The sequence below is a fragment of the Thalassophryne amazonica genome, chromosome 8 (assembly GCF_902500255.1).
Source record: "Thalassophryne amazonica chromosome 8, fThaAma1.1, whole genome shotgun sequence".
NCBI lineage: Eukaryota > Metazoa > Chordata > Actinopteri > Batrachoidiformes > Batrachoididae > Thalassophryne > Thalassophryne amazonica.
The window spans coordinates 78,116,962-78,139,660 of record NC_047110.1 but is presented as its reverse complement, the minus strand read 5'-3'; the positions used below and the strand labels follow the sequence as shown (position 1 = coordinate 78,139,660).

Sequence of the window (22,699 nt, the reverse complement as noted above, 5' to 3'; positions counted from 1 at the left end):
TTTTGATACTGTTGACCATAAAATTTATTACAGAGATTAGAGCATGTCATAGGTATTAAAGGCATTGCGCTGCGGTGGTTTGAATCATATTTGTCTAATAGATTACAGTTTGTTCATGTAAATGGGGAATCTTCTTCACAGACTAAAGTTAATTATGGAGTTCCACAAGGTTCTGTGCTAGGACCAATTTTATTCACTTTATACATGCTTCCCTTGGGCAGTATTATTAGACGGTATTGCTTAAATTTTCATTGTTACGCAGATGATACCAGCTTTATCTATCCATGAAGCCAGAGGATACGCACCAATTAGCTAAACTGCAGGATTGTCTTACAGACATAAAGACATGGATGACCTCTAATTTCCTGCTTTTAAACTCAGATAAAACTGAAGTTATTGTACTTGGCCCCACAAATCTTAGAAGCATGGTGTCTAACCAGATCGTTACTCTGGATGGCATATCCTGATCTCTAGTAATACTGTGAGAAATCTTGGAGTTATTTTTGATCAGGATATGTCATTCAAAGCGCATATTAAACAAATATGTAGGACTGCCTTTTTGCATTTACGCAATATCTCTAAAATCAGAAAGGTCTTGTCTCAGAGTGATGCTGAAAAACTAATTCATGCATTTGTTTCCTCTAGGCTGGACTATTGTAATTCATTATTATCAGGTTGTCCTAAAAGTTCCCTAAAAAGCCTTCAGTTGGTTCAGAATGCTGCAGCTAGAGTACTGACGGGGACTAGCAGGAGAGAGCATATCTCACCCGTGTTGGCCTCCCTTCATTGGCTTCCTGTTAATGCTAGAATAGAATTTAAAATTCTTCTTCTTACTTATAAGGTTTGAATAATCAGGTCCCATCTTATCTTAGGGACCTCATAGTACCATATTACCCCATTAGAGCGCTTCGCTCTCAGACTGCGGGCTTACTTGTAGTTCCTAGGGTTTGTAAGAGTAGAAGGGGAGGCAGAGCCTTCAGCTTTCAGGCTCCTCTCCTGTGGAACCAGCTCCCAATTCAGATCAGGGAGACAGATACCCTCTCTACTTTTAAGATTAGGCTTAAACTTTCCTTTTCGCTAAGGCTTATAGTTAGGGCTGGATCGGGTGACCCTGGACCATCCCTTGGTTATGTTGCTTTAGACGTAGACTGTGTTTCATAATTATTGTATGGCCTTGCCTTGCAATGTGGAGCGCCTTGGGGCAACTGTTTGTTGTGATTTGGCGCTATACAAGAAAAAAGTTGATTGATTGATTGATTGACATTTTTAAATCAAGACTTAAAACCTATTTTTATTCTCTTTCTTAGGAGTAGTTTTTATTTTATGTTTTATTCTTTTACTTATGTTTTTAATTAGGTATTTGAATTTTTTTATTTTTATTTATTTATTTTAATTTTTTTTATGTTGAACTGTTCTGTGTGAGGCACCTTGAGATGGCATTTGTTGTAATTTGGGGCTTTATAAGCTGATTAAATTGAAATTGAACAACATTTTATTGAGTCTTAAAGTAAATAAATATGAAATTGGTTACTGGATGTTGTGTGGGCTGCTGAAGAGGAGGTACTGCTGGCCCACCACCACCAGATGGCGCCCTGCTTGAAGTGCGGGCTTCAAGCGAGAGGGCGTCATAGCAACCGGGAGTGACAGCTGTCACTCGTCATCAGCACCAGCTGTCACTCATCCACATCACCACCACCTTAAAGGCCGGACTGCAACTCCACCTCCCCGCCGAGAAATCAGCTACCTTGGAGGTAATTTCTCTGCTGACTTAAAACTGAATAATAGTCTGAACTCTTTTGAAGCCTTTTTCCTGTGGTGTTTCCTTATCTGTTGGATTGGCGTTTGGTGTGATTAGCGACGGCTTCGCCTCACATCCCAACCAGATAAGTGGTTAAACAGGAGCTGCACGAGTGTGTGATTCGAGGTGGAGGTGCTCCCTCCCAAAAGAACACAGACTGTGGGATTACTGAGTGTGCATACTCACACTCACCTGTGCTGTTTTTGTTCTCTGCCAGCAGTGCCAGGTCTGACAGCTGGAGACGGTGGCCACCTGGGGACTCAGGACTTGGCGGCTCCGGTGTTCTTCAGATCCGTTGGCGGTGAGGGCCGTGTGGGATCCGGCTCGGTTCTGGATGGGCGTCTCCTATCCTCAAGCCTGCCCACACGTCACCCAACGTGTAATTGACTGTAGTTCCAAACTTGTTGTCTGTATTCCGTTGTGCACAATTTACAACATTAAATTGTTACTGTTTGGCTTATCCATTGCCCGTTCATTTATGCCCCCTGTTGTGGGTCCGTGTTCCTACACTTTCACAACACTGGATCCTTAAACTCTGGACATAATAAACTCTACATGGTGGATCCTTGATCTCTGGACATAAACAGAAATAAAATCTGTTAGTTTTTGTCAAAAGCATTTCCTTTCAGACATTATTATTGGCATGAATGTCTTTCCATACCTATGAGCTGAGCTCTTGCAGCTGTGCTGCAGGTCAGGTTTATAAAGAATGCAGGACGTCTCATTTTGGGAGGAAAAAATGTTTTAGTCTATTGTAGTTTATTGTCTGTATTGCAACGTTTGTAAGAGGTATCATTTTATTTAAAGCAGCGATTCGTTTTGAAGTTATTAATTCCGAGTGGACTCTGTCTCAGCAGAGAGCCGAGCAGCGTTTGAAGCTGTGACAACGGAACGGAGGACGATTCTCGTTTCTCGAGTGCAACAAGACAAGAGTCCCAGTTAGTGACTCTAATCCACACAAAAGTGACTCATGATATTTTAATGGCTTTGAGAGGGATTAAGAAGCGGACTTATCGCTTCTGAAGAGCAGCGAATCAAAGAGCCAGTGAATCGAAGTATTGCTTCAATTCACACTTCAAACTGGAGTCGTGCTGCAGAAACGGTTGATTACAGACGCTGTATTGAAAATCGTAACGGTCCAAAATAAGCGTAACGGTCCAAAATTATAGCGTAACGGGCTGTAACGCAAGTTTGCGCTAGCTAGAACCCTGATTTTGATCTTTCTTCTTCTTTTGTACTCATTTGAAATATACAAAGGTTGTTGTTGGGGACTTCAGAACTGTGTTGTATCTGTCAAAAATCAGTGCTTATTTTTGACAGATATAGATTGTGAAGCACTACCTTCTCCTGTGGTTTTATTAATCAGTTAATTATTAATGACATCAGACATTGTCTGAACCTCAAATCAACTTTCATGACATAAATGTTGACTTAAAAAATCTGAAGTAATCCTGAGCGTGAATATCGGCAGTGCTTCTTTGCCACCTATGTTGATTTTTACAAACAGGCATTGACATTAAGTTTTTTAGTGTACTTGTCCATAGGACAAGTAACCCTGGCAGTTTACTTGTCCTATAGGAAAAGCTGGTTGATTGAGATTCAGATTAAATATTTATCGCATATACTTTGCTCTGACTTGTCACTTAATAAAAACCTATCATACGTCTTTTGTTTGTAAGTACTTTAATATTCCAATATAAGAATTGCAGCTGAAATAGAAAAATCATTACATTTCAACATTTTCTGGGACTGAGATTCAGATTAAATATTTATCACATCTTTCATTCTTTTAGTTTTTAGGCTTTAGTGTTCTGCAGTTTTATTTCAGAAGATGTGGCAACAGAAACAGTTCATCTGTGGTAATACAGGGAGACACTTATTGCCTTAATCCAAATTAAAAAATTAGTAATAAAAAAATTCACTAAAAGACACAAAACATAAATAATGCATGGCCTGTGGTCTTATAGTTTTTCAAAATGTGGTGGTGATGGACACGTAATGTTCCTGACATTTACTTTGTCTTCTATTTCGGTAACTGCAGACTGCATGAAACCAACATATTTCATGTTTTGTGAGGTCAGCTTTATTTTTATTTATTTATTTATTTTTGTTAATATATATCCATTCCTACATTGGAGGCCTGCAGCATTTTCCAAGAAAAAAGGTTGGGACAGAGGTACCAGACTTGCAGCTGAACTTCAGATGCATAGTGTGTGCGCTCATGGTACATGGTCCATGATACATGGAGCATGGTTCATAACATCAGACACATTGTTCATGACAAACACCTCATCTTAGCGCCATTGTTAGTCCCAGTTTCAAGACAGTAAATAATCCAACACGAGTCTGTATGAATAGACTCTGAGAACTCCGTGCCCTCCTTATCAAATCATTTGTGGTAATTAACTCTACCACTGTGACCGACACACCACCTACCATTTCTGCAAATCCTCAGCCTCATCCAAAAAAGACCCTGCCTGATCAAGTTGTTTCTCAGTGAGCAACAGCGCACACCTGGAGATGCCAAAGGTGAAGTGAGAAAGTACATATCCTCCTATATGTCATTCAGTTTTCCGAAGAAAACTCGCCGTCCTTTCCATGCCTGGCTAAAGTAGCTCACACACTTGGAGATATGCAAGCATTGAGAGGGTGTTCCCTGCTGTTGGCCTGTTTTCTTTTTTGGAGCAAGCGGTGAGCGATTTCATTGCAGTGGGGTGAAAGCCAACTGGAGCGGGAAGCAATAATGAATGGACCAGTGTGCAGTGGCTGTGAGGTGCGGAGCAGGGCGATCACCCATGTACCTTCACCATGAGCATTGACTGGAAATTCTCTTTGTAGTACTCTGGTCACATGCTCTGATGTTTTGTTGTTGTTTTATTGTGTGAAATAAGAACACAGTTGCAGTAAAAAAATATTGTCTATGGCATGTTTGATATTAGAAATAAAGCTTTAAAATACTTTAAAAGCCCTAAGGGCCATTAAAATTACATGTAGTGATAAGACACTATGACAAATGACACACACCCCAACCCCATGTAGGTAGGCTTAGCTTTTTTCTGCCCATTAGGTAGAAAAAACCTAAACCTACCTTTAGTGTTTTTCTACCCATTTACCATTAAGTGCCAACAGCTTCAACTGTAACTACATCTACAGTGAAACAAGGCATTTTGTGTGTGTGTGTGTGTTTAAATGTATCCAACATAATTGGTGTGGGAGAGCTTTTGTTGTCATTATAAATGGAATAAGTCTTGCTCAATGTGTGTATTTCTTCTTTGTTTTGTTTTCAAAGGTGTCCGGGTAGATCAAAGCCAGTGCAGTTCAGTTTGTCTGCCAAGTTTGATGACCCCATCCCCAGCAGTTAGCATGTCCCTGAGCATGGAGATGCCCAGGAAGCGTAAGGGCAGTGTGGACAATCAGTAAGTAGAATTGTGATTAATTTATATAATAAATGTGTTTGCAGTTTGTGTTCAGGTGTTTTTGGAAATTTTCATAAGTCAAGTTATGTGAAACAAATCTATGTTTCCTGAAACGTTTTGTTTAGGGAAACAAAATCTGCCTCCATTCTTGATGCAAATATGGAAGATGATCAAAATGGGTACTGTACAAGTTCCAGTTTCTTAGATGGCCATCTATGTTTTTGTTTACTGCTGCATTGCAAGACACCAGTTTTTCTGCTCTACAGGTCAGAGGGAGAAGACCAACATGCCAAAATTAAGTACTTCAGGTAGGCTATGTTTTAAACAATCTGCCACTAGATCTCTTCATCATTATCCATTATTGGGTTGTTAAGTTTTGTTTGTGAGAATATAAGAGGCTTATTTTTAGCATATCCTTAATTCATGCCTCTGCAGGGAGCCCCACAGCCAAATTGAGAAGAGAAGACGGGACAAAATGAACAATCTCATTGACAAGTTATCAGCCATGATCCCGACTTGTAACTCCATGTCCCGCAAAATGGACAAACTCACTGTGCTCAGGATGGCTGTGCAACATCTCAGATCGCTGAAAGGTACAGTGTGGTGTTAAAAGTAATTCAGCGCAAGGCACACTGTTGGCATAGGGGATTGAAATGCAGACAGCACAATTGCAGTATTGGATTTAAAGTTGTTCTAAATGGCATTTTAAACATTAACCGGGCCTTCAGTTGCTGCTGTCGGCCAATGGAAATGTCAGGCTACTTTGCAAAATATGATTTTATCTGTTAGTGGTGCAACAGATCATAGTTGATCTGTGATTCATTTGAACCGCCTGGACTTGTAAGGCACACATATGAACTGCGGATTAATTGTAAAGTTGACATAATTGTGTGAAACACAGATTTATTGTCAAGGTAAAATGTTTTTAAAGCAATAACTGTAAAGTAATAACTGCATAAATCTCGATGCAGAGTTGCAGTAAAATTGGAGTGTGATTGGGGAACAGCAACTGCACATCCATATGAACGGAGCAGACAGTCTTGCTACTGGCTCGTGCTTCACTCAAGAGGCATGTTGGGGTTTGACCTCGAAAATAATAATTACTCCGAGTGTGTGCAGTTGTGCAGTTATTTCTGCATTTCTTTCCACTAATCAATGGTTTTCTCCTTGCTGTCACAGATAGATCTTTGCTTGCCGTGCACTCATTATGCTAAGCTCCAAGAAAAAAGAAAAACCTTTTGCAGTGTGCTGCTTGCGCTGACGGACATAGGAAAAAACGTATTTGTGTAACAGATCACAGTTGATCCGTGGTCAGTATGAACTGTCCCCACTGTTCAGAACTCACGTAGATTAATTGCAGAGTTTACGGGCCCTGTCACAGCTTGACGATTTAGCCAGCGTATGCCGACGTATGAAAAAATGCGTCAGATACACTGGATATGTTGAATACGTTATTGCAGCTGTCACACCGTGATGATTTAGTCAGTGTAGGCTGAGAGCCTTGTTTGCATTTAGCGGTCCGGGTCAGTACTGCACGGTGTGGTTTGAACGGTTAAGTCTGGCTTGGTTTGTGTTTCCGCTGTTGGCAGAACCCTTTTGTTTGGCATGTGGAACATGTAAATATTGACAAGCACATGATCGAGAGCATGTACGCTGTTGCGCAGCCTCTCCCTTCCACACGGAGGCCAAACAGAGTAATTTAACATATTTTTAAATTAATTTTGTTTTATTTTATTTTTGTCTTGATGGATCATGGGATTTATTTTCATTGTGTGCAGAATGCTGAAGAGTTGACCGATGCCAGTGGAAAAAACCCTGACATGAATGAATGAGGTGCTGTGACTCTCTTAAAATAAGTTAATTTTCTTGTTGTGGGTCAAAGCGCTGGTGTTCTCTGGTTCAGGCTGAGTCTTGCACAGAGAGCAGACAAACACAGAGGGACTTCTTTATAAACACTACGTTTCTTCAGCCACAACAAGAAACTAAAGTATTTTCAGATGTCGTTTCCAAAATCAGGATGCTTTATGTGGATTTAAACTTTGTAAAAACCTTGTAAATGTTAGAATGGCCTAAGCAGTGGGTCACCCCTTTCAGTCTGGTCTGCTTGAGGTTTCTTACTCAATATCATCAGAGGGAGTTTTTCATTACCACTGTTGCCTGTGTGCTTGCTCTAGGGGTTAGTAAGTTTAGACCTTACTTGTGTGAAGCGCCTTGAGGCAGCTTTATTGTGATTTGGCACTATATAAATGTAGTACATTGAAATTGGATACGGTTTTGTCTGGCTGTGATGATGAATCCGACTGAAATGAACAGGTAAGATTTAGACTTTATATTTACTCTGTGTGTGAATGGTTTTAATATTTGCAACAGTCTGAACTGCATGAGGACTGCAGCTTTCAGCCAATCAATGGACAGCATCAATGGGCATATTTTGACTTTTAACTTACAAGAAATGTGTGTCAACAATTGCATAATTTATCTGCAACTTATGGTCGGCTTATGCGGGACGTATCAGTCATACTCTGTCATACGTCAAAAATATTGTGCATGCCCCAAATATATACAAAACTTACCCATAACTTAACTTAACTTAACTTACACATAACTTGGTTAGGTGGATTGGAATCTTTAAATTGTCCGTAGGTGTGCGACTGGGTGTGACTGTGTTTGTTTGTCTGTTTGTGGCCCTGTGACAGACTGGTGTCCTGTCCTGGGTGTACCCCGCCTCGCGCTCTATGACTGCTGGGATAGGCTCCAGCCCCCCCACGACCCTTAATTGGACTAAGCGGTTGCAGATGAGTGTATGTGTGTGTGTGTGTGTGTGTGTGTGTGTGTGTGTGTGTGTGTGTGTGTGTGTGTGTGTGTGTGTGTGTGTGTGTGTGTGTTTTCTGAACTTGTGCTCTCTGGTATTTTTTTCCTCCCCAGGTTCAACAAGCTCTTTTTCTGAAGGCACCTGTAAGCCTTCATTCCTTCCTGATGAAGAGCTCAAACAACTTGTTCTCAAGGTAAAACCAACCGTGATAAAGGCATCTGAGGAAAATTTCCAATGCTAACACTGATGTAAAAAGGAATGACTTTGTCTCTTTGTTTGTCCATGTATCTTGTAAGTGCTACTCCTCTTAAACTGTTTTGTGGGCAATGGTAGTACACAAGATGTGCATGAAGGAAAATCATTCTAATCAGATAGCTTCAAAGGGAGATCATTGGAATTTGGTACAGCTCCAAATCAGAAAAGCAGTCATTCTTACATTTACTTTGACTTTTATTGCATTGCAGATAGTATGAGCCCAAGATAGTTTGTGTTTTGTCTGATCAGCTTTGTTTCATTTGTTAATAGACATCCAGTTTTCCATTTCTTCCAAAAAAGATCTTGAATACTGATTCGTCTGACCACAACACGTTTCCACTGTGTGATGGTCCAATCCAGATGTCTCAGAGTTCAGAGAAGTTGACGCCGCTTCTGGGCAAAGTTAACATGAGACTTCTTTTTTTCTCACAGAAAAGATTGAAGTGGAAGATTGAAGCAGCTACATGTTGTAGTTCTTAACAAAGAATTCCCAAAGTAATCCCTTTCTCATGAGCCTATGTACGTTTTTGATGAATGACTATTCTTGGTGCAGTGGCATCTGAAGGATTGGAAATCTCAGGTGTTCATTTTAGGCTTACGTCCCTGCCCCTTTTGCACTAGGGCTGGGTATCGATTCAGATTTCAAGAATTGATTTGATTCAGATTCTTAAGATTCAGAATCTGTTATTTTGATTCAATTTGATCTGATCTCGATTCGGGTTAGTGTTATTAAAACCATTTTTTGAGCAGTTACCTGATTGTGTTATGTGGGCCGCTGAAGAGGAGGTACTGCTGGCCCACCACCACCAGAGGGCGTCCTGCTTGGAGTGCGGGCTCCAAGCACGAGAGGGCGCCAGACCCAGAGGAAGTGACAGCTGTCACTCATCGCACCAGCTGTCACTCATCTACACCAATACATAAGCCGGACTGCAACTCCACCTCCCCGCCGAGAAATCGACTACCAAGAGGTAATTTCTCTGCTGACACATACGTTGTGTAATAATCTGAACTTCTGTTGCAGCCGTTTTCCTGGTGGTTTTCTTATCTGCGGAATTGGCGTTTGGTGTGACAGCGACGGCTTCGCCTCACACCCCAAACCAGATAAGTGGTTAATCAGGAGCTGCACAAGTGTGTGATTGGAGGTGGAGGTGCTCCCTCCTAACTGTGTACAGACTGTGGACTACTGAGTGTGTGGACTCACGCTCATTCATCTTGTCTCTGTTTTCTGCCAGCAGTACCAGGGTCGACAGCCGAAGACAGAGGCCACCTGGGGACGCGGGACTTGGCGTCTCTGGTGTTCTTCAGACCGTTGGTGGTGGAAGCCGTGTGGGACGCGGCTTCTCTCTCGTCGGGGGTCTTCTATCTTCGAGCCTGCCCACACGTCACCTGGTGTTAATTGACTTTACAAATTTTGTGTGTTTAGTTGTGTGTTGTCACAACATTAAATTGTTACTTTTTGGCTTATTCATTGTCCGTCCTTTAGCGCCCCCTGTTGTGGGTCCGTGCTACGACACCTTCCCAACAGGATTTCTCGGCCATTCGTCATGGACTCCGAGGGGCGTCATCCCGAGCTTGAACGGCCAATGGAAGAGCCAGGAGCGCAGGCGTCAGCGGGAGGCGTGTTGAGTGAGCTGCAGCAAATCTTAACCGCCTTCACGGCTCGGCTGGATTTAGTGGCCGAGCAGAATGTTCTCCTTAACCGGAGGGTGGAGGCTCTCACCGCCAGGGTGGAAGCGCGCGATCAGGGCACTGCTGCAGCCACTCCTCTGGCTGGTCCTGGGCCTGTAACAGACGTTCCACTGGTCGTTCAACGACCCCCCCACCATCCCCTGAAGCATACATAAGCCCTCCGGAACCGTACGGGGGCTGTGTTGAGACGTGCGCAGATTTCCTCATGCAGTGTTCGCTCGTCTTTTCACAGCGTCCTGTCATGTACGAGTCAGACGCCAGCCGAGTGGCTTATGTTATTAGTCTGCTTCGAGGAGAGGCACGCGCCTGGGCTACGGCGCTTTGGGAGCAGAATTCACGGCTCCTAACGTCTTATGCTGAGTTTATACGGGAGTTCAAACAAGTTTTTGACCAACCCAACAGAGGCGAGACCGCTTCGAGCGTGCTGCTGTCAATGAGACAGGGGCGTCGCAGCGCAGCCGAGTATGCAGTCGACTTCCGCATCGCGGCAGCGAGGTCCGGCTGGAATAACGTTGCGCTCCGCGCCGCCTTCGTAAATGGACTGTCTCTGGTCCTGAAGGAGCACCTGCTGGCTAAGGAGGAACCGCGGGATTTTGACGGGCTTGTCGATTTGGTTATACGCTTAGACAACTGTTTGAATGAGCATCGTCGGGAGCAGGCCGGGGGGCATGACCGGGCACGAGCCGTCCCTCCCCCTTCCGGTTCCGAAAGGGTGACGTCGTCCCCACGCTTCACTGCCAGAGAGCTCCGTGTGGCTACAGCTCCCCCTGCTGAGGAGGCTATGGACACGAGCAGGGCCAAAATAAAAACAAACGTCAGACAAAGGAGGCTGGCCCGCGGGGAATATTTTGTCTGCGGCTGTTGTGAGCATATGCAGAAGGACTGCCCCAAAACAGTCAAACTACAACGCCCGTCCTTAGAAACTGGGCTAAGGTTGGGCCATAACACGCACGCGGGGAAACCCCGCAAATCTGCACGAATCCCAGTAACGATCCTTTGTGGGGATTTAACCCTTCACGCCTCAGCACTGGTAGACACGGGGTCGGAAGGGAATCTGCTGGATAGCGGATGGCAAAGGAAGTAGGGCTCCCCCTGGTGGCTCTGCCGGCACCATTGCAGGTGCGAGCACTAGATGGCACCCTGCTTCCATTAATTACACATCAGACACAGCCAGTGACCTTGGTTGTGTCTGGAAATCACAGGGAGGAGATCGTGTTCCATGTAACACCTTCTACCTCCCGAGTGATTTTGGGATTTCCATGGATGGTGAAGCACAATCCCCGGATAGATTGGCCGTCTGGGGTTGTGACGCAGTGGAGCGAAACCTGCCACCGGGAGTGTTTAGGATCCTCGGTTCTCCCGGCACGACGGCTAATGAGGAGGTTAAAGTCCCCCCCAATCTATCGGCGGTGCCAAAGGAGTACCACGATCTTGCTGACGTTTTCAGCAAAGATCTGGCGCTCACTCTTCCCCCGCACCGACCGTACGATTGTGCCATCGATTTGGTCCCGGGCGCTGAGTACCCGTCCAGTAGGTTGTACAACCTCTCACGTCCGGAACGCGAATCAATGGAGACCTACATCCGGGACTCTTTAGCTGCCGGGCTGATCCGGAACTCCACCTTTTTTGTGGGCAGAAAGGACGGCGGACTCCGTCCATGCATTGATTACAGAGGGCTGAACGAGATCACGGTTCGCAACCGATACCCGTTACCTCTGTTGGATTCAGTGTTCACGCCCCTGCATGGAGCCCAAATTTTCACTAAATTGGATCTTAGAAACGCGTACCACCTGGTTCGGATCCGGAAGGGAGACGAATGGAAGACGGCATTTAACACCCCATTAGGTCACTTTGAGTACCTGGTCATGCTGTTCGGCCTCACTAACGCCCCCGCGACATTCCAAGCTTTGGTAAATGACGTCTTGCGGGACTTCCTGCATCGGTTCGTCTTCGTATATCTGGATGATATACTCATCTTTTCCTCGGACCCTGAGACCCATGTCCAGCATGTACATCAGGTCCTACAGCGGTTGTTGGAGAACCGGCTGTTTGTGAAGGGCGAGAAGTGTGAGTTCCACCGCACTTCTTTGTCCTTCCTGGGGTTCATCATCTCCTCCAACTCCGTCGCCCCTGATCCGGCCAAGGTTGCGGCGGTGAGAGATTGGCCCCAACCAACAAGCCGCAGGAAATTGCAGCAGTTCCTCGGCTTTGCAAATTTCTACAGGAGGTTCATTAAAGGCTACAGTCAGGTAGTTAGCCCCCTGACTGCCCTGACCTCCACCAAGGTCCCCTTCACCTGGTCGGATCGGTGCGAAGCCGCGTTCCAGGAGTTGAAACGCCGGTTCTCGACTGCACCAGTTCTGGTGCAGCCTGATCCTGATCGCCAGTACATAGTGGAAGTGGACGCCTCTGACTCAGGGATAGGAGCCGTGCTGTCCCAGAGCGTGGAGGCTGATAAGGTTCTCCATCCTTGTGCCTATTTTTCCCGCAGGTTGACCCCAGCTGAACGGAACTATGACGTCGGCAATCGGGAGCTCCTCGCGGTGAAGGAGGCTCTTGAAGAGTGGAGACACCTGCTGGAGGGGGCATCGTTGCCTTTCACGGTTTTCACGGACCATCGGAACCTGGAGTACATCCGGACCGCCAAGCGGCTGAACCCCAGGCAAGCCCGCTGGTCTCTGTTCTTCGGGCGCTTTGACTTCCGGATCATGTACCGCCCCGGGACCAAAAACCAAAAATCAGATGCATTGTCCCGGGTGCACGAAGAAGAAGCCAAAGCGGGGCTGTCGAACCCCACCGAGACCATCATCCCTGAGTCCACTGTCGTGGCCTCCCTCACCTGGGACGTGGAGAAGACCGTCCGGGAGGCCCTGGCAAGGAGCCCGGACCCGGGGACCGGCCCCAAGAACAGAATGTACGTCCCACCAGAAGCAAGAGCTGCCGTATTGGACTTCTGTCACGGGTCCAAGCTGTCCTGTCATCCCGGAGTGCGTAGGACCGTGGCAGTAGTCCAGCAGCGCTTCTGGTGGGCGTCCCTGGAAACCGACGTCCGGGACTACGTCCAGGCCTGTACCATCTGCGCCAGGGGCAAGGCAGACCATCGGAGGACCTCGGGACTCCTCCAACCCCTGCCGGTGCCTCATCACCCCTGGTCTCACATCGGCCTGGACTTCATCACGGGCCTCCCGCCGTCCCAGGGCAACATCGTTATTCTCACGATAGTGGACCGGTTCTCCAAGGCGGCCCACTTCGTGGCCCTCCCGAAGCTCCCGACGGCCCAGGAGACGGCAGACCTCCTGGTCCACCACGTCATGCGGCTGCATGGGATACCATCGGACATTGTATCAGATCGTGGTCCCCAGTTCTCTTCGCAGGTGTGGAAGAGTTTCTGTAAGGAGCTGGGGGCCACCGTGAGTCTCTCGTCCGGGTACCACCCCCAGACCAACGGCCAGGCAGAGCGGGCTAACCAGGAGTTGGAACAGGCCCTTTGCTGCGTCACCTCCGCGCACCCGGCGGCCTGGAGTCACCATCTGGCCTGGATCGAGTATGCCCATAACAGCCAAGTCTCGTCTGCTACCGGCCTCTCCCCTTTTGAGGCATGTTTGGGGTACCAGCCCCCATTGTTCCCGCTGGTGGAGGGAGAGGTCGGTGTGCCCTCGGTCCAGGCCCACCTCAGGAGGTGCCGCCGGGTGTGGCGGACCGCCCGCTCTGCCCTGTTAAAGGCCCGGACGAGGGCCAAGACCCATGCGGACCGCCGGCGTTCCCCGGCCCCCACATATCAGCCCGGGCAGGAGGTGTGGCTCTCGACCAAGGACATCCCTCTTTGTGTTGACTCCCCAAAACTGAAAGACAGGTTCATTGGTCCATTCCGTATCCTCAAGATCATCAACCCGGCCGCAGTGAAGCTCCAACTCCCGGCTTCACTGCGGATTCACCCTGTTTTTCATGTTTCCCGTCTGAAGCCACACCACACCTCGCCCCTCTGTGCTCCGGGACCTACGCCGCCTCCTGCCCGGCTCATCGACGGGGAGCCTGCTTGGACAGTCCGCAGGCTCCTGGACGTCCGTCGTAAGGGCCGGGGGTTCCAATATCTGGTGGACTGGGAGGGGTATGGACCTGAAGAACGCTCCTGGGTGAAGAGGAGCTTCATCCTGGACCCGGCCCTCCTGGCCGATTTCTACAAAAGACACCCGGACAAGCCAGGTCGGGCGCCAGGAGGCGCCCGTTGAGGGGGGGGTCCTGTTATGTGGGCCGCTGAAGAGGAGGTACTGCTGGCCCACCACCACCAGAGGGCGCCCTGCTTAGAGTGCGGGCTCCAAGCACGAGAGGGCGCCAGACCCAGAGGAAGTGACAGCTGTCACTCATCGCACCAGCTGTCACTCATCTACACCAATACATAAGCCGGACTGCAACTCCACCTCCCCGCCAAGAAATCGACTACCAAGAGGTAATTTCTCTGCTGACACATACGTTGTGTAATAATCTGAACTTCTGTTGCAGCCGTTTTCCTGGTGGTTTTCTTATCTGCGGAATTGGCGTTTGGTGTGACAGTGACGGCTTCGCCTCACACCCCAAACCAGATAAGTGGTTAATCAGGAGCTGCACGAGTGTGTGATTGGAGGTGGAGGTGCTCCCTCCTAACTGTGTACAGACTGTGGACTACTGAGTGTGCGGACTCACGCTCATTCATCTTGTCTCTGCTTTCTGCCAGCAGTACCAGGGTCGACAGCCGAAGACATAGGCCACCTGGGGACGCGGGACTTGGCGGCTCCGGTGTTCTTCAGACCGTTGGTGGTGGAAGCCGTGTGGGACGCGGGTTCTCTCTCGTCGGGGGTCTTCTATCTTCGAGCCTGCCCACACGTCACCTGGTGTTAATTGACTTTACAAATTTTGTGTGTTTAGTTGTGTGTTGTCACAACATTAAATTGTTACTTTTTGGCTTATTCATTGTCCGTCCTTTAGCGCCCCCTGTTGTGGGTCCGTGCTACGACACCTTCCCAACAGATTGTCTAGTTATGCAACATATTAATATTACTTCACAAAATTTGGCATTCAAAATGCAGGCAATTTTTTCAGAGAGTTCTAAATTTAACAATTTTCAGGGGGGAAACAGCCCCGGTCTCCCCGACAAAACTTATTTGCAGCATGCTGTGTAGCATGCTGCAGGAATTCTCCTAAGTTCTTCTGCAGCAGGAGAACACAGCTATGGGAAAAGTTCTCCCACAGTTATGAGGAATGCAAAAGCAACAACAAAAAACCCCCCAAAAACCTACTGTGTAAATTAAACAGCGGACGATTCTCTTTTCTTGCCCGCAACAACAGAGTCCTGGTAGTCATGATTTACATCTTTTAATGGCTTTGACAGAGATTGAGGAATACATTGTCAATGTAAAGAATTGAGCATTTAATTTTTCCCATTACACACCCTCAGAAACAGCGCAATGGCTCAACTGCAGCATAATTTTTTTCAGACACGCTGTTATAACACTAGCGAGAAGTGCATATATATAGATATAGATATATATTGATCTTTGGATGTATGAATCAATCTGTGGGAATTAAAATGAGAATTGATTTAAAATTGGCGACTCGATCTTTTCAACCCAGCACTACTTACACTGAAATTCCTCCAGATTACTTGAATTGTTTGATGATGATATGTATTGTAGAGGGAGAGGTATCCAAATCCCTTCCAATTGTTCTTTGAGAAACAAACACACACACACACACTAATCTTCAGCTGTTTATCCAAGATTGGGTCACAGGGGGCTGGAGCCTTCCTTGAAATTAAGTCAATAAAAAATTAACCCGTGTGTTAATCTAATTTCAAAGAAGTTAATTCATTTAGGTGTTACCAATTGAAACAGTTAAATTAAATTGGCTTTTTTTTTCAGTGTACAACAACGTAAATGTGTTGAATTAAGCAACAATGTGCTAGAACATAAGTCGGGCGGTGGCCATATGGTTAGCACGCTTGGTTTCAGTGCAGAAGGTTCCAAGTTCAAACCCCACCCCTACCGCATTTCTCCATGTAATGTGGAATTGTTAGGAAAGGTATCCAGTGTAAAAATTGTGCCTGAATCAACATGCAGGTCCGCCTTGGTTCTGCTGTGGAGACCCCGAGTGAAAACAAAGGAGCAGCTAAAGGGACTTACTTATTTTGTGCTACTATATGAGTTTATATGATTTATTTTATTTACTTAATCCAAATCATTTTTATGCAGATATTTAACAAATGTAAATCAATTTCACCCAGTTAATTAGTAAATGTAAATCAGTTCCACCCACATAATTAGTAAATATGTCAATTTAACCTAGATTATCAGTAAATATGAATCAGTTTTCCCCAGATATTTAGTAAATCTAAATTATTTTTGCTCACATACTTAGTAAGTATAAATCAGCATTCCTTGTGAAATTGACTAGGATTCACTAAATATTTTTGGCGATATAACTATAGCGTGCTATTACTAAATCCAACACATTTCAACTGTTGCTTTTATTAACATGTACTTCATTTTTTTTTAACTTTAGTTCATGTAGTCAGTACTTTTTAATCAAAGTTGTCAAACTTAAAACCTATTCAATTATGTGTCACTTGGTTGCCACAGTTTTTAATCATTGGTCAATTTTTTTACAGTGCAGTCACACCAGCATGCACACATATGGACAATTTAAAGTTTTCAGTCCACCTACTCTGCATGTCTTTGGACGTGAGAGGAAGCTGGTCAATAAAATAATTATTTCGTGGCGGATTAATCATTTTTTTTCTGCAAATTGGCCGTTGAAAACAGCTCTAATCACTTCCTAAATTACAGAGGAGGCTGCAGCCGGAACTGTTCGCATGCGCACACACGTGCGCGCCTAACTACCTGCCAAAAGTATTTTGAACCGTCTAAAAAGGTAATTATTTGTTGTGTTTACCTTGTTATGGCTTGATAAAACAGTTGTGTGTTCTTTCCTTGTTGTCTGCAGCTGTTATTATTATTATTAAAATCTTTTTATTGACTTTAAATTTCAAACAACACACAAAAACATAAAACACAATAGAACAGCAGTTGGTGCTCACGGGTAGAAGACAAAACAGTTGGCATTGGAGGATAAGCATTAGTGATGTTAATGTGACAGTAGGATAAATACAGTTACAAAACACAATAGGGTACACAGAACAAATACACAACTTGAAGTTGATGGCTGTACTCTAAAATGGGTTTGGAAGAAATAAAGAAATGGTCTCCAGATCTTATCATACGTTTGGAGGGAGCCATTCATGGTGTGTCTCAAATGCTCCAGTTTTAAGTGGGACATAACTTCTTCCATCAAGTGTTTGTGAGAGGGTAGAGCTGCTTTCTTCCAGTTGAGCAGAATCAAGCGTCTTGCAAGTAGTTATAAAAGCTATTGCACTGGCATGATGTTCCATTTCCGCAGCTGTTAAAGTATGTTTATAACCCTTTGCTCTCACTGCCTCTGGTGCGATCGTTGCGGGGTACGGATGCGGGCCCCGCAGAGAATCCAAGTCATTAAAAAGATACAAGCCTCTCTCAGTGGACACGGAGGTTACCGAGACCCTGTGGCACTGCGGATTTTTCCGCAAGAAGTCTATCCTTGCGGGCCGCCGGAGCGCTTTGCATCAAAACAGCAAGCATAGTCTCTGGACCTGTTGCCAGAGTTGGCCACAGCTCCACACAGCAGAGAGGGGGCGGTGTGAGTGGCCCGCTGCGGCATTTACCGAGCCCGCAGACTTGGTAAGTGCATCAGAGGCAGTGAGAGCAAGGCGTAACAGATTTAACTTCTTGTTATAATCCTTCAGACGAGCTGCGCTCTCATGCGATCCGCTGACGTCACCACTCACTCTGTTCACTGCTTGTTCACTCCACTTGATGAGCTGCACGTAGTGTCGGAGATTAGATCGCGCCACATAGCACGTCATTTGTGTGTGATAGATTTTTTTGACCATTTCAAAATTCTCTGTGCGCAATAGCACGCACCGGCGCCCCTCTGGCGTCCTGTCTGCACCCGTTAAAGATGAGTTTACTCTCCAGCACGACGCATCAAGACACAGGTTGTGCTGTGTCATGAAGCAAAGGCAGGTTCGTGTAAATGCACCTTTACATACATAAACAAATTAAATAAAGTTGCCCACACAAAATATGGAGCATTTTGGGTTCATGCTGTCTGCAATGAAATAGACATCGAACTAATACAAGACTCTTTCTTCTTTCTTTTTTTTTCCATTTGCGTTTTCTATACCTTCCCAACATTTTCTGATTTGTGGTTGTATATAATTGATGTGTCATACCAAATGATATTGTCTTCGTAAGTGTTGCTCAGGGGTTGGTAAGGTTAGACCTTATCTGTGTGAAGCGCCTTGAGGAAACTCTGTTGTGATTTGGTGCTATATAAAGGAAAATAAATTGAAATTGAAAATTGAAGTGCAGCTCCTCCTAAACACAGTGGCAGCATGTTATATGGAGATGTGCATAAAGGAAAATAATTTTGGTTAGATGTCTTCAAGGGGCGTTAAGTCAACCTTTTGGGCTTTTGTTTGTTTTTTAATACACCATATTTGTCAGTTTACATGTACAGACATTGACCATTTTGTTAGTTTGGTTAGTTTGTCAAGTGTTTCTTCACAAAAGATTTACTACCACTGATATATAATACATGCAAACAACTAATATGGATGAACAGGCGTTATAATTTTGTGACCTTTGTCACAGATCTCTTTGTGGCTCTAATCACATTTTCCCAGTGTTATAGCGTCATCTTGTGGTGCCTATATTGAACTTGAAGTCACTCGTGGTCCACAGTGCTATTTCATGTAAGTTGATATGGTGGACCATTAACATTTTGAGACCTGCGTCAGATTCCCAGTTGCTGGACATCTTTGATTAAAGTGGTTAATAACAACATAATGTAATCTGTCAAGGAATAGAAACTTCTTCAGACATTTGTGTTTGTAAAGGCATAATGTGCTCTTAATATTGAATCCACTTTCTTAATGACTGTTTCACAGCATGAATGTTGAGATAAAAAAGATAAGTAATGTTCAGAGTTAAACCAACTTTTATAAACACTCAAAATCTCTGTGATTTATGAGCATTTCCTCAAACATGTTATCACTGTGTATGATATTCTAAATTAATTGTTATTGTTGCTATTCTTAGTTGATGCTGCCAGACTGCAATATATAAAGGAAGTTCTTTTGGCTTCTCCCTTTTCACTTGGGGTTGCCACAACAGATCCAATATGGATCACAGTGTTGATTTGGCAAAAATTTCACACCGAATGTCATTCCCGACGCCACTCCCAAGGGATCAATAAAGTTCTATCTCATCTAATCTAATCCAAATTACAGGCATTATTAAATTATTATTTACTATTAGTAAATTATTATTTACAGGTATTATACCAACGGGGCCCATTACTTATGCAACCCATCATCTTGGCTTTTATATTTTTAATTAATTTATATCAGGTAATAGAGATTTACTTTCAGTTTCAGTTTAAGGAAGATAATTTTAGAAATTTTTATATTGAGAAGCCTGGTTTACTTTTTGTGTTTGAAATGTTATAAACAAATTAAAGTGTGTGAAATACCAAGGGGCTGAATACTTTTGCAACCCACTGTGCATAGAGAATGGGCACAGACATTCTTAAACAAGGAACCTTCTGTTTTGGAAGCAAGTGCATTGACCACATTGCCCAGATACCATACTGTAATGTAATGCGCTTGATTTTTAATATGCGTGTGTATATAGAAAACTCCATTAAATTATTATTTTTTTATTATGTAGGTTGCAGAGGGGTTCCTGTTTGTAGTGAGTTGTGATCGTGGAAAAATAGTCTTCGTTTCAGAGTCCATCACGAAGATATTAAATTATGGTCAGGTAATGCTGTTTACTGTTTATATTTGATACTGTATGTCCAGCATCCCTTTGTTTCCCCACCCTAAAAACACACCAAAGGAATTGCTGTGTTATTATTACTGACAGACCATCTGTTCTGCCTGGGTCAGTGGCCATACTTTCTACTTTCTACAAATGTTACATGCACAGATTGTTTAAAAAAAAAAACCTGCACCTTACAGATAGATAATTGGTGCAGATTTTTATATATAATTGTATGATAAAGAAACTGTGACGCTTAAAATTGCAAATAGCAAAGTTGCAACAATTGTAAGTTTTGTTTTGTTTTTTTAGTATTATGACAGGTGATATTACATTGGAAGTGGTTAAAGAATTTCTTATTTTTCCTGAAGTTTTTGCTTACAAATTTTGTTCACCTGTTGTCATATTGAGTCCTACAGTCACCTGTCATTGTTTGTATTAAAAATCAAGTCATATTCTTGCTTTTGAGTCATGGTCACTCTTTTATATTACGATTGACTAATTTACAATTATAAGTGTTTGCTTTCAGACAAACAAATAAACATCTCCACCTAATTGTTCCAAAATTTAGAAATGGAAAGTCTGACTTCTTGACCGCTGTTCTGCAATGTTTCTGGTGTGTCCCATGTTCAATAATCATTATTTGTATTTATCAGTCAGACTTGCTTTAGATTTTTATTTAATGTTATTTATTTATCTGTGAAAGATGTTTACTTCCTGTTGTTTGGCTGTTTGTTCTTGTAACAGGAAGAGCTGATTGGACAGAGTCTCTTTGACTACATACACCCTAAGGACATTGGAAAAGTGAAGGAGCAGCTCTCAGCTTCTGAACTGTACCCTCGTGAACGTTTAATAGATACTAAAAGTAAAGCATTTATTTTTGTCACCAGGTCTGTGCTTGAGTGCGGGAGTGCACATTTACCTGCTATTGTGTCTGCAGCTGGTCTGCAGGTCCAGGCTAACCCCCCAGTTGGTGCGACACGACTGTGTTCAGGTGCACGGCGCTCTTTCTTCTGCCGCATGAAGTGCAACAAAGTTTGTGTCAAAGTGGAAAAGGAATTCCAGCCCAGCACCTCCAAAAAGAAAGGTAGTGAGGGAAAACCCCCCAGCTTTTTATGAATGCATTAATTTGACATGCAAAAGTTAATACTGATGAAAAATCATTAAATTTCCCAGTGTGCTGCTATTAAGAAAGCAAAATTATTATTAATTTCTTAATTATATTGGGTGCATGTGTCTGTATGTGTCACCAGAGACACAGAAGTACTGCACGGTGCACTATACAGGCTACATGCGCAGCTGGCCAACCATGCAGTTAGGAGCTGAGGGGGAGGGCGAGGCAGACAAGCAAGAGAACGCCGATTTCAACTGCCTGGTCGCAGTGGGCCGTGTTCACTCCCACTCATCTCCACAGATCAACGGAGAGGTCCGTGTTAAACCCACTGAGTTCATCACACGCTACGCCATGGATGGCAAATTCACCTTTGTCGATCAGAGGTAGGTTTTTATTTAAGATGGATGATTGGGTTGTATTTTGTTGTGATTTGGGCCTTTAAGCAATCAGTCCACAAAAAGATCTTTGTTCACACTCTACATGTAGCTAGAATTAACTAAAAAATGGTAATACAGTGTAAAGTCAAAGAAAATAGAATTGTTGGAGCAACTTAGTAAAGTTGGTAAATGGATTGCATTTATATAGCACTTTTCCATCTGCATCACACGCTCAAAGCGCTTTACAATTATGCCTCACCCATTCACTCAGACTGATGTCAGGGTGCTGCCATGCAGGTGCTCACTACACACCAGGAGCAACTAGGTGATTAAGGACCTTGGCCAAGGGCCCTTAGCAATTTCCTGGTCTGGCTGGGTTACGAACCGAGGATCCTCTGGTCTGAAGCACAACGCTTAATCACTAGACCATCACCTCCCCCAGACTCAAATGAAGACTTGCATGAATTAAAGTTAACTAAAACTAACTTCTCAAGTAAAATTTATGCCAAATTGTTTAGTTGATTTGGGCAAACAATTTACTTGAATATTAACAATTAAAACATTTTCATGAGGTTTGAGCTTTTCTCATAATACTAAAACGTTATTTTACATTAAGATTTTTACAGTAGTTGACACAGGAAACAAGTACATTCTGCACATTCCTCAGAAGAAATGGAGACTTTAATGTTAAAATGATGACAAATCTATTATAATAAACCTGTTTTCTACAGAGCCACCACCATTCTTGGCTATCTTCCCCAAGAACTGCTTGGGACGTCATGTTATGAATATTTCCACCAAGATGATTTACCGCATTTAGCTGATAGACATCGCAAGGGTAAATTATCCTTCTTAGTAACTCTTTATTCATTATTTTAAATTTTGCAGAATCCTTTGCCTAGATTTTCCTGCATCCGCCCTCAAAGCATTTGTACATTCATTAATTAATGTTACACATGCAAATTTAAATTTTCATTTCAGCTGCAATATTGGGGTGCAGGTAAATCACTGGTGAAATGTTTTGCCTTAGTTATATGGCACTGATATATTACCACAGATGAAGTGCTTTCTTTTCTTTCCTCTGTTTAACTGGCTAACTTTTGTTTTTGCTGTTTTTTTTTTTTGTTTTTTTTCTTAATTTCACAGTGCTGCGGAGTAAAGACAAAATAGAGACGAATTGCTACAAGTTCAAAACAAAATACGGCTCTTTTGTCACTCTTCAGAGTCAGTGGTTTAGTTTTATAAATCCCTGGACCAAAGAAGTAGAATACATAGTGTCAACTAATACAGTTATGTCGTAAGTATATGTATTTTTTGTTGCATGTCCGTGCATTACATGAATGTATTT

The 22,699-nt window shown here is 43.9% G+C and overlaps 1 protein-coding gene across 5 annotated transcripts in view; it reads left to right on the top strand.

The window, feature by feature from the left end:
- The window catches only part of arntl2 (aryl hydrocarbon receptor nuclear translocator-like 2), a 52,507-nt gene that overhangs the window by 17,399 nt on the left and 12,409 nt on the right, over window positions 1-22,699 (top strand). For 4 of the 5 annotated variants that reach the window (XM_034176781.1, XM_034176779.1, XM_034176780.1 and 1 more), the window contains exons 2-11: window positions 5,088-5,214; window positions 5,340-5,522; window positions 5,650-5,807; window positions 8,140-8,219; window positions 19,768-19,860; window positions 20,608-20,725; window positions 20,801-20,947; window positions 21,114-21,357; window positions 22,083-22,189; window positions 22,498-22,648. In XM_034176781.1, the coding sequence (XP_034032672.1) occupies window positions 5,138-5,214; window positions 5,340-5,522; window positions 5,650-5,807; window positions 8,140-8,219; window positions 19,768-19,860; window positions 20,608-20,725; window positions 20,801-20,947; window positions 21,114-21,357; window positions 22,083-22,189; window positions 22,498-22,648 (1,358 nt within the window). In that variant the 5' untranslated portion in view covers window positions 5,088-5,137. The remainder of the gene's footprint in view (window positions 1-5,087; window positions 5,215-5,339; window positions 5,523-5,649; window positions 5,808-8,139; window positions 8,220-19,767; window positions 19,861-20,607; window positions 20,726-20,800; window positions 20,948-21,113; window positions 21,358-22,082; window positions 22,190-22,497; window positions 22,649-22,699) is intronic. The other variant, XM_034176784.1, reaches the window with a different exon arrangement.